Source organism: Chelonoidis abingdonii, chromosome 1 (assembly GCF_003597395.2).
Source record: "Chelonoidis abingdonii isolate Lonesome George chromosome 1, CheloAbing_2.0, whole genome shotgun sequence".
Taxonomy (NCBI): Eukaryota; Metazoa; Chordata; order Testudines; family Testudinidae; genus Chelonoidis; species Chelonoidis abingdonii.
In genome coordinates, this window is record NC_133769.1 from 152,562,549 (window position 1) to 152,574,647 (window position 12,099).

Here is a 12,099-nt window from a genome sequence, read left to right on the forward strand (position 1 = left end):
CTTTATTTCCATTTGATTTTAAAAATAAAACAAAAAGGAAAGATGTAATGGTAACCACTTGAGTCTGTGGCTCCTGGTCTTTACCACTTGGCAGGGTTATTGGCCTACATGGACAGCGGTAACAAACAACTGATCAAAAACAGGAAAAGGTTTTCATGAAGCTTTGTCGAAAAATGTTCCACTATTTTTTCCATTGTAATTCAAAATCGAAATGAAAATTATCAGAAATTAGAAATATGTACAATTTTAACCAGCATGTACTCAGGTCATGTGTCTGAGCCAGGAATTAAAGATCAATCTCTTTCCAGCCCTTCTGTGTACCCTTATATGCATGATTGCTTAATCCAGGTTAAATGTAGGGATCAGTGATGACTGATTTGCACAGGGTGCCTTGGTCAGTATGAAAGCTATAAAATACCACAGAACCTGAATCCAGCAGCCTCAGCAGAGAATCCTGGTCATTCTGGGCATTGTTGCTTCTGGGGCAGAGACCTCTGCTTTCAGAATGTCACCTGTAAAATAGGCCTGTTGCATTTTCTGCCATTCCTGGCATGCCAGTGAAGCAGTACAAGGGAGGAAGAAGTAGGCACAACAGACTGCTTTTCAAGAGTCTCCAGGTCAATGCCAGGGGACACCAGCCATGGCTCTTCTCTGCAGTAACTGCTGCTCAGGTTAACCCAGGTGCTATTTTTCTTCAATAAACTAACCTGTTAGTTGGTTCAAAATTTGAATTGGGATTCGTGGACACCACCAGACAAATGCACACTTTATCTTTTTAAATGAGTTTATTTACAGTGCTACTTGAAAACAATATATATATTTATATCTATCACCCTTGTGATGGTTTGTGCCATAGAAAATGCCATAACTGGATCGGCTTTAATTTACAAAAAACAGCAACAAGGTCATCTGGAAGGGGGATGGAAATCAAAATTTTGGTCCCTAATTATTTCTCTTTTTCTTCTTTTTTTTAAAAAAAGCTCCAAAATGAGAAAAACTGCAAAACAAATTAATTTATACAAAAAACAACCTTTATCCTCTGGAAAAAAAATCATGGGGCCGGTTTACCTGTCATGTACTTACATTTCTGCCTGTGTGTATGCTTTAATAAAAAAAAAGGTTATTTGCATGTAACATTCCTTTTCTTTCTTTCTCAGAGGGATCAGATAGAAGGCAGTTAAGGGGAGGCTTAGGATAGGGAAATATCACCATGAGATCCCTGCCCTCAACCTTCTGTATCTCAAGGAGGATGTTGGAGGGAAGATCTCAGAAGCAGAGGCAGGTGAGAATCTTGATCAAATTAGTGGAGAGAGGTGGCAAGTGAAAGGAGATTAGAGGTGCTTGTTGTGGGATGAGTCTGGAAGTTGGGATATGTCAGGTTGCTTATTGGGCGAAGGATGGGTCATCATTCTGAGGACTATTGGGATTATTTGGGAGTGGAGTACAGGAACAATCATCAGCAGTGGAGACGGGCTGGGGGAGTGGGCAACCTCAGATTTGGGAGCATCGTAGGAAGGCTAGAACTTGGGGTGGAAGGGAAACTCCTAGTCCCATGCCCTCTTCTCTGTTTGAGAGCATTTCTAATCCTTCCTCATCTGAGACTGTGTGAAGCCAGAGGCTAAGTGACAGTGCAAGCACAGGCTGGAATGGAGGGAGGAGAGACAGATGGAGCAGAAAAGGATAAGAAGAGAGGACTCAAGCTGAAGACCCATTTTCTGTCTTCTGTCTCTTTGGATCAACTTCATCCTATACAGAATCAGAGAGAGGGTAGAGAGTGTGATTAGCACAGTTAGACCCCCTCTGCCCCCCGAATGGTTTCATAGGATTTAGCCCAATATGTGATCCCACACATTGAATCACACTCTCTGCCTCTGATTCACATTGCTGCATGTTCCCCCCACAAATTTTATTTGTTCCCCCCGGAATCCCCTCTTCTCTACAGACCCTACAGGTGACTGGCACTCAGATATGCCAGTGATGGGCATGGTATAAGAACCTGGACAGATCAGTCCACATGGTATCAACACTATTATCTCCAACACATAAACTCCACATGGATCCACACTGCCTTAGTCAGACCCCTGGAATCCACCCTCAAAACTGGATCACCGTGACCTTATTAAAAATGTTAGTTTCACATTGGATCCAGTTTCCTGCACAAGCCACAGAAATAACTGATGTATGTGAAATCCAGGGTCCCACACAATCTCAAGGATCCTGCATGTAATAAGCAAGGTGGAGGATCTGGATCAACTGTACACAGCATCCACGGGGATTCCTTATCCTTCACTACATGAGATGTAGGTATCCTATAGTCATACAGGATCCATGGTGGTGATGTGACTGCTCCTGGACAGGCAAGACAGCCGCCTTTTGCCCCCTCTGCTCCCAGTGCCATCACCCACCTCCTCTTCTTCCTCTGCAGATCGTTTTGCTGCATGTCCGTCCTGCTCCTGCCCATTCTCATCTCCATCTAGACACAATCAAAACAGCAAGTCACATGTTAATACAGGCAATGCTCAAGGGAACCTGCCCTTCCTGGGGATGCCCAGAGGGGAGATTCAGTCTCCATGGCAATGCAATCCTGGCTCCCCAAACTCCCCCACACACATTAGCTGCTCCCACCTTCATCCTCGTCTCCTGCCTCTTCTTCATCCACGTCCTCAGGATTCTCCTCCTCCTCCTCCGCACCATTTTCCTCATCCTGAGTAAAACAAAGCCACAGAAGAAATCAGCTTTGGCCTACTCTTTCCATGCCACCCATCACTCTTGCTGCCTGAAACGATCCCCATCCCAGCCAGCCTGTGCTGTCAAAGCCACCTACTCTCCCAACCTTATCTCCCCACACAACCCACCTTCCATTCACTCCCCCAGCCTGCAGCCCCATGCCACCTGCCTCCTCTTCTACCAGAAACCCTCCCAGAATCTCCTTGGGACTCTGCTCCCTATATCACCCACATAACATTCCAGGCTGTGCTCTTCATGATCCCTGCCTCCCCTAGTGCCTGAAGCCCTCCCGAAACCTCCCTAGTGTGCGCCTCCCCCATATCGCCTGCCTTCCCAATCCCACCCCTTCCTCATAGGACTGGGCCCATCCTCAGACATCCACCTCTTCAATCTCCCCACCCACCTCACACTACCCGTCTCCTCAGTGTTCCCACCCAGGCCATGCCTATCACTTTACCCTATGCCACCTGCCTCCATGATCCATCACCTCTCACTGTGGACCATGTGTCCCAATCCCACCTCCTCTGGTCTGCAATTTTTATTGCAAGCTACCTTCTCATTGCTCCTTGACCCATACTCCCCATGCAGTCTGACTCCCAGGTGGCCCAGTCCCCTCTGACTTGTGCTCCCCTCCCTCTCGCCTTCGCAATTCCCTCCTGTAACTCACATTCTGCCACCTGCATCCCGAATGGGCTCTGCTGGGCTGCACTCCTTATCCATCTCACCTCCCAGATTCCCTTCCCCTGTCCCAACTTGCATTCCTCAGGCCAACTGCTTCTCTCACTGCCAAAAATCCTCCCAATCCCCTCCAAACGCATGTCTTGAGGGGTGAATATATTTGGTCTCACCTCTATTATCTCCTTCTTCTTTTCTTTGCACACAGTCTTCTCCTCCAGTTTTTCCTTCTTTTCTTTCAATTCCTAGATATGAGATGAGAAAAATAATTCTGAGATTTAGCATCAGAGAGAATGACAAAACTGGGGTTATTTAAATTTGAAGTGAAGAGGGATAAAAGAGGACATGATAAAATGATAAGTGGGATAGAAAAGGTGATTACACATTCATGGGACATTCAATTCAATGGAAAGGTAGTAAAGTTAAACATTATAAATGGAAACTTTTTTCACATAACACACATCTGGCATGTAGAACTCATTGCCACATGATATCATTGAGGCCAAGAGCTTAGCAAATTTCAAAACGGGATTACATATTTATGTGGGAAATGAAAAAATCCAGAGTTACAACAGACAGGAAAAACAATTTTTAAGTAAGGGACATAAACCCTTGTGCTCAAGGCACAAACCAATCACTAACTGAGGTGGGTCAGAAAGAAACTTCTCCTGTGTGCAGTTTATTGTATAATTGTCCACTGGGGGTTTCTTAAATCTTCCTCTGAGGCAGCTGATGCAGGCTACCATCAAAGACAGGATATGAGATTAGATGAACCCTGGGTCAGATCCAGGATGACAATTCTGGCTATTTGGACTCTCACCTCAGATCCTATGCTACCAGCACTCCTGGCTATTATCAAGACACCACCAACTTCCTGAGGAATCAGAATCATAGAATATCAGAGTTGGAAGGGACCTCAGGAGGTCATCTAGTCCAACCCCCTGCTCAAAGCAGGACCAATTCCCAACTAAATCATCACAGCCAGGGCTTTGTCAAGCTGGGCCTTAAAAACCTCTAAGGAAGGAGATTCCACCACCTCCCTAGGTAACCTATTCCAGTGCTTACACCACCCTCCTATGAAAAAGTTTTTCTTAATTCCAACCTAAACCTCCCCCACTGCAACCTGAGAAGCATTACTCCTTTGGTTCTGTCATCTGGTACCACTGAGAACAGGTCTGGATCCATCCTCTTTGGAACCCCTTCAGGTAGTTGAAAGCAGCTTATCAAATCCCCCTCATTCTTCTCTTCTGCAGACTAAACAATCCAATTCCCTCAGCTCTCTTCCAAGTCATGTGCTCCGCCCCTAATCATTTTTGCTGCCCTCCACTGACTCTTTCCAATTCTTCACAATCCTTCTTGGCAGTGTGGGGACCAAAACGGGACACAGTACTCCAGATGAGGCCTCACCAATGTCAAATAGAGAGGAATTATCACGTCTCTCGATCTGCTGGCAACGCCCTTATTTATAGCCCAAAATGCTGTTAGCCTTCTTGGCAACAAGGGCACACTGTTGACTCATATCCAGCTTCTCGTCCACTGTAACCCTAGGTCCTTTTCTGCAGAACTGCTTCCTAGCCATTCGTGTCTCTAGTCTGTAGCAGTGCATGGATTCTTCTGTCCTAAGTGCAGGACTCTGCACTGGTCCTTGTTGAACCTCATCAGGCTTCTTTTGGCCCAATCTCTAATTTGTCTAGGTCCCTCTGTATCCTATCCCTACCCTCCAGCGTATCTAACACTCTTCCCAGTTTGTGTCATCTGCAAACTTGCTGAGAGTAGCGTCCATGCTCTCCTTCCTATCCTCCTGGTGTTGTTAGCTTCCTGAAAACACCATCCTGGCCACCATGGATGTAGAAGCTATTTACACCAATATTCCACGTGAGGATGGACCTAAAGCTGTCAGGAAAAGTATCTCTGATGAGACCATGGCACACCTGGTGGCTGAGCTTTGTGACTTTGTCCTGCACGTTCGACAATCATTCAGATTTGGGGGCAATTTATACGCGTTCAAGTCAGTGGCACTGTTATGGGTACCAGAGCTTTGTGACTTTGTCCCCACCCACAATCATTTCAGATTTGGGGACAATTTATAACAGTGGTCGGCAACCTTTCAGAAGTAGTGTGCCGAGCCTTCATTTATTCACTCTAATTTAAGGTTTCGCATGCCGGTAATACATTTTAATGCTTTTTAGAAGGTCTCTCTCTACAAGTCTATATATTATATAACTAAACTATTGTTGTACTGTAAAATAAACAACGTTTTCAAAATGTTCAAGAAGCTTCATTTAAAATTAAATTAAAATGTTGATCTTACGCCACTGGCCTGCTCAACCCGCTGCTGGTCTGGGGTTCTGTTCACCTAGGCTGGCAGTGGGCTGAGTGGGGCCTGCGGCCGGGACCCCAGCTGGGATCGGTCTGGCAGCCAGAATCCCAGACCGGCAGCGGGCTGTGTGGGGCCAGCAGCCGGGACCCCAGACTGGCAGTGGGCTGAGCGGCTCAACCCACTGCCGCTCAGGCGTTCCATCTGGTGGCTCCTGCCAGCCAGGATCCCGGCTGCTGGACCCGCTCAGCCCGCTGCCGGTCTGGGGTCCCGGCCCTGCCCACATACAGTGGGTACTTACCTTCTCCCTGGTTCTGGCCCATTCTCTTCCTCTCTCTCCACTGAGCTGAGGGTGGGAGTGGACCGAGCACAGAGCTGGGGGTGAAAGGTCTGGCCAGGAGCTAGAATGAGGGAGGGGGCTCAGGGTTGGGGCAGGAGGTTTGGGTGTGGGGGCACTTACCTGGGCAGCCCCCATTTGGTGTGAGGGGTGCAGGTGAGAATGTGAGTAGGGGTGCAGGAGCTCCCGTTTGGTGCTCAGGGTGGGAGTGGGGATGTGCGGGGTGCATGGGATGTAGGGGGGCTGTGGATGTGGGGGGTGCAGGTGTCAGGGTAGGGGGGCTGGGTATGTGTGGGGGTGCCAGAGTCAGGGCTAGGGTCATAGGTGGGGGGTGAAGGAGCCAACAGAGGGCTGGGTGGTACAGGGCTCAGGGCAGGGGCCTGGGGTGTGTGCGGGGGTGCAGGGCTCAGGGCAGAAGGCTGGGTGACTGCCCCCCCCAGAACTCCCAACCCCCCTGCTCCTTGTCCCGACTACCTCCTCCTGGGACCCCACCCCCTATCTAAGCCTGCCTGCCCCTTGTCCCCTGATTGCCCCCTAGGACCCTACCCCCTACCTGTCCCCTGACTACCCACACCCCCGCACCCAGGCAGAACCCCCTGGACTCTCATGTCCCATCCAACCGCTCTCCGCCCCCTGACAGGACCCCCCCAGAACTCTGGACCCATACAACCCCACCCCGCTCCCTGCTTGCCCAAACCCTCTCCACACCCCTGCCTCTTGACAGCCTCCCCAGAACTCCCGACTCATCCAACCTCCCCAGCTCCTTGTCTCCTGACCACACCCTCCAGAGACCTCCCCCCACCCTGCCCCCCTGACCCTCCTTGCTCCCTGTCCCTTGACTGCCCTGACCCCTATCCATCCCCACCCCTTAACAGACCCCGGGACTCCCATGCCCCATCCAACTCCCCCTGCTCCCTGACTGCCCCCTCCAGAGACTCCCACCCCTAATCACACCCCCGGATCCCACCCACCCATCCAACCCACCTTGCTGCCTGTCCCTTGACTGCCCCCACCTCTTACCCAACCCCCAGCCCCAGACCCCTTACCATGAGACTCCCTGCTCACCCGGAGCCCTGCCTCCACGCGCACGCAGCTCTGCTCCGCCCCTCAGAGTGCTGCACGCGTGGCAGCAGGGCTCCGGATAAGCGGAAGTGTCTCCATCCCCACGGATGCAAACGCTGCCCCGCGGGAGCGCGCAGCCCCAGCCCCAGAGCACTGCGTGTGCGGCGACAGGACACCAGGGGAAGGTGAAGGAGGGGCCGGCGGTTTGCTGCACTCGGCTGGATGCTCCGGCCAGGGAGCGCGGACCCTGCAGCTTGCCGCGTTGGCAGGATTTTTAATGGCACGCGGAGTCCCAGCAGGCAGTCGCACGCCATTAAAAAATGGCTCACGTGCCATCTTTGGCACACGTTCCATAGGTTGCCGACCCTTGATTTATGCCTTCAAGTCAGTGGCACTGCTATGGGTACCTGCATGGCCCCACAACATGCCAATATTTTTATGGCTCACTCAGAAAAACGCTTCCTCAGCTCTTGTCCCCTAGCGCCCCTCCTCTACTTACGCCGTATTGATGACATCTTCATTATATGGACCCTCAGGAAGGAGGCCCTTGAAGAATTCTACTTGGATTTCAACAATTTCCACCCCACTAGCAACCTCAGCCTGGACCAGTTCACACAAGAAATCCACTTCCTGGACACTACAGTGCAAATAAGTGATGGTCACATAAACACTACCCTATACCGGAAACTTACTGACCGCTATACTTACCTACAAGCCTTCAGCTTTCATTCAGGACACATCACACAATCCATTGTCTACAGCCAAGCCCTAAAATACAACCTGGTTTGCTCCAATCCCTCAGACAGAGACAAACACCTACAAGATCTCTATCAAGCATTTGTAAAACTACAATACCCACCTGGGGAAGTGAGGAAACAGACTGACAGAGTGAGACAGGTACCCAGAAGTCACCTACTACAGGACAGGTCCAGCAAGGAAAATAGAACACCACTGGCCATCACATACAGCCCCCAGTTAAAACCTCTCCAGCGCATCATCAACAATCTACAACATCCTGGAAAATGATCCCCCACTTTCACAGACCTTGGGAGGCAGGCCAATCCTCGCTTACAGACAGCCCCTCAACCTGAAGCAAATACCAGCAACTACACATCACACCACAGAAACACTAACCCAGGAACCAATCCCTGTAACAAACCCTGTTGCCTACTCTGTCCCCATATCTACTCTAGTGAAACCATCAGAGGACCCAACCACACCAGCCACACCATCAGAGGCTCATTCACCTGCACATCTACTAATGTGATACATGCCATCATGTGCCAGCAGTGCCCCTCTGCCATGTACACTGGCCAAACTGGATAGTCTCTATGTAAAAGGATAAATGGGCACAAATCAGACATCAGGAATGGTAACATACAAAAGCCAGTAAAAGAACACTTCAATCTCCCTGGACACTCAATAACAGATTTAAAAGAAGCCATTCTTCAACCAAAAAAAAAATGTCAAAAACAGACTTCAAAGAGAAACTGCAGAGCTACAATTCATTTGCAAACTTAACAATTTGGGCTTGAATGGGGACTAGGAGTGGCTGGCTCACTATAAAAGCAATTTACCCTCTTTTGGTATTGACATCTCCTCATCAATTATTGGGAGTGGACCACATCCACCCTGACTGAATTGGCCTTCAACACTGGTTCTCCACTTGTAAGGTAACTCCCTTCTCTTCATGTGCCAATATATATTTATGCCTGTATCTATAATTTTCACTCCATGCAACTGAAGAAGTGGGTTTTTTACCCACAAAAGCTTATACCCAAATAAATCTGTTAGTCTTTAAGGTGCCACCAGACTCCTTGTTGTTTCTGTGGATACAGACTAACACGGCTACCCCTCTGATACTTGATAATTCCTATGTCATCCCAGTGTATGTCATTGTCAGAATAACTACCCCCCTCCCTACCGCCAATCTTAGGAATAAAACCTCACTCCAGTTACAGATTTGCAGAAGTCCCCTTCTCACAGGAGAGGCTGGGACTATATTAGTCCTACTTAATATAGGATGGGGGTGGGGCGTGGAGAGTGTCCCTCCTTCCCATGATCAGAGACAAGAAAAGCTCTCTCAGGCTATGTCTACACTACATCTTATGTCAGCATAACCTATATCACTCAGGAGTGTGAATATATCACCCCCCTGAGCGACATAAGTTACACCAACATAAGCACAAGTGTAGATAGCTCTATGTTGGCAGGAGAGCTTCAGCCACCCTCCCTGAACCAAGAGCTGGATCACTCCCTCCAAACTATATCCTGGGCTCCTCATTCCCAGTGTCTTGAGCAATGGGATTCTAGGCCCTTCAGATGGTAAAACAATTCCCCAGACTCACAGATCCCTCAGCACTGTGCCGTGGTTTCTAAGCTCTAGTCAGAAGGGGTTGAGATTTAAAGACCTGTCTTCCAGCCATGACTAATGGGAGACTGACAATCCTCTGCTAATGTCTGAAGGGTGTGAACCCCGGAGGGGGATTATTTAGGGTAGGGGGAGAACTATTGGAAAAGGACTGAAACTGAGCCATGGAAAAGGAGTTCAGTGACCATTCTTCAACACTTAGGTATCTAGGAACCTGGGGAGCCATCTCCCCAAAGGAGTAGCCTAGAACCCCATCACTCAGACACTAGGAACTACAACCCTGAGTGGAACTACTCACATGCCTAAGTATCTTGTTGAATTGGATCTTAGGCACCCTGGGAATGGAGTGAGGGGAAAAATCCTTCCCCACCTACCTGGTGCAAGAGGTGATGTGGGTTTTCCCAGCTCTGATTTCTACCTTTTTAAATGAAATGTCCACGTTCTTATTCTATATAATGAAAAGAAGCCACAGGAGAGAAGACTGGGTCCCCTGTAGTATTAACCTTTACCTCAATGCCCTGGCTGCCCCTGGGAATTTGGGAGGCAGTCGGAAGAATGCAGTATTGAGCTTGCTCAGTTACTAAAAAAACATTGGGCAAGCCACAAGACACATATTATTTAGGGTCTTTCCCATTTACCCCCACAAACTCCCTTTTAGCAGATGACTTTCTGCCTAGGTTTGCTATGAGTGTGGGCAGCTGAATGTGCTCCCCAGTCCCTACAACACAGCAGTGGAAAGGCTGATTCTGGGGCATTTTATTCTTTTACCATTTGGGACTTGTCTTTGTCCAAACTGGTAATGAGAGTTTATATTTGCCCCAGGACTAATAAGTCATAGCGATGCCATCTGTTCCCTACACTCTCTTCCTCATTCTGCTCTTTCTCTCCTCACCCAGCCTCCTTTCCCTCTCTTTTCCTCAGTCGTTTTCTTACCTAACTCTACTAAACTTCAACTAGCCAAAAGAGCAAAAACATTTCTAAAGCAGCAGCTTCAGCCCCTGCAGCCTTTAAAAGAGATCCAGTATAGCACTGCATATGGTGGGGGGAGGACATACACACTCACATTTTTGGATGAATTGCTTCCCCCCCGTCCCGACCTCTGTGCCCCACATAATGCAAAAATTCAAATCCTCAACACACAACCAACGCGCACAATAGTCCAACCCACAGCAGCCCCAGTACAAAGAGCCCGTTTCCACAGCACTCACAGCATATCCAATGCTGACAGCACAGAAACACAACGCGGGCAAAATTTATTCACAGCACTCAGAGACGAAAAATAAACATTCAGAAATACCCAATCTATTCACTAGCATAACTCGCACACACCCAGCAATCGCACGCGCAGGCACTAATATGCTCCCACTCCCGCCTTCTCCTGTTTTATGACTTTACCTTTGTTAATCTAACAAAGCCCCTAAACACCACCCACCCTTGCTGGTTGGATACATCGGACCTTTTCCCCCTTCCGCAGCTACGACCCCGGGGACCCTGACCAGACAGACTGGCACAGCCACAGATCATTTGACCAGATCGGCACCGTTTGCCAAACATGCCGATCCAGTGGCAGCAGAAATATCAAAGGGCTTTTAAAGAAAACAATCAGGGACCAGCCCGCGCTTGGCGCAGAGTTAATGGCCAGGGACGTGAGCAGCAAAGTGAAGGGAGATCGGAGCGCAGGCAAGGCGAGGGAGAGACAAAGCGAGCCAAGAAGGGGAAAGAGAGCAGCGTTGTGATCGCACTAACACTTCTGCCTCTCTCACGTGCGCATTGCACTGAGCCCTCGGGGGCCCATGGCTCTACGCAAATGCTAATTCAGCGCATAGGACAGGAGAAAAGCCAGGGGCGAGGAAAGAGCCCCTGAGAGAAGGCAAGAGCAAAGGAAAGGGGTGGGGTGCAGGGAGAGAGCAGACAACACTGCCCTGCCCCTGCTTTCCCCGCGCCGCCGCTGTTGTGCGAAGATCTCCGAGCACTTTACAGCCGTTCCCGAACTGACAGACCGAGGGGGCGAGCAAGCTGGCGGAGGGTCAGGTTCGGGGCTCACCTTGGCACCCACTTCTGCTGGCGCCTCCTCCGCGCGTTTCTCCGACATCCTGGTGCAGCAGCGGGAGCAGAGGAATCACCCACCAAGAAATGCCCGGGAGCCCCCTATGGAAACGAGCTAGCGGGGACTGGGCAGCGGGGCCGAGGAGTTCAAAGTCCCAGCAACCCAAAGACCAGAGGCTGCAGCTTGTGCCCCGGGGACCGAAGTGCCAGGGTCTCCCGTCCCGCCGTGCTGAGGGATATGCCAGAGAAGGGGATTTATACACCACTCGGTGACGACGGAAGGGAGGGACCTGGGGAAGGGAGGGGAGAGGGACTGGGAGGGAGGAAAGAGGGAGGCACGATGCAGAGAAAGCCAGGTTGGTGGAAAGATCCTTGGAACACTGCACTCATATTTGCCAAAGGATCATTAACAATTAGAGGAAGCAGCATGGTGAGCCGAAGGGGTGCTAGGAGCCCTGGTTCAGTTCCAGGCTTCAGCACCCACCTGTTATGTGACCTTAGGCCAAGCTTTGTGCCTCAGTTTCCCCATTCCTTGCCCTGTCTATCAGATTGTGAGCTCAGGTC

General features: G+C 49.8%; 1 protein-coding gene across 1 annotated transcript; it reads right to left on the bottom strand.

Annotated features, from left to right (window-relative positions):
- Nucleotides 1–766: 766 nt before the first annotated feature.
- Nucleotides 767–11,777, bottom strand: PTMS (parathymosin). The gene is made up of 5 exons (XM_032802032.2): nt 11,534–11,777; nt 3,576–3,647; nt 2,626–2,704; nt 2,406–2,473; nt 767–1,746 (listed from the first exon to the last, which is right to left on the bottom strand). The coding sequence occupies exons 1-5, from the start codon at nt 11,579–11,581 to the stop codon at nt 1,696–1,698; spliced, it is 318 nt and encodes a 105-aa protein (XP_032657923.1). The 5' UTR covers nt 11,582–11,777; the 3' UTR covers nt 767–1,695.
- Between the last annotated feature and the right edge of the window lie 322 nt (nt 11,778–12,099).

What these genes read in the sequence shown, in the direction of transcription:
- PTMS (XM_032802032.2), bottom strand. Translation starts at nt 11,581, where the DNA reads ATGTCGGAGAAACGCGCGGAGGAGGCGCCAGCAGAAGTGGGTGCCAAG. An exon ending in AGAAGAAGGAGATAATAGAG is followed by an intron (nt 2,705 to 3,575) that starts GTGAGACCAAAT and finishes TGTTTTACTCAG; the next exon opens with GATGAGGAAAATGGTGCGGA. An exon ending in CTGCAGAGGAAGAAGAGGAG is followed by an intron (nt 1,747 to 2,405) that starts GTGGGTGATGGC and finishes GATTCTGTATAG; the next exon opens with GATGAAGTTGATCCAAAGAG.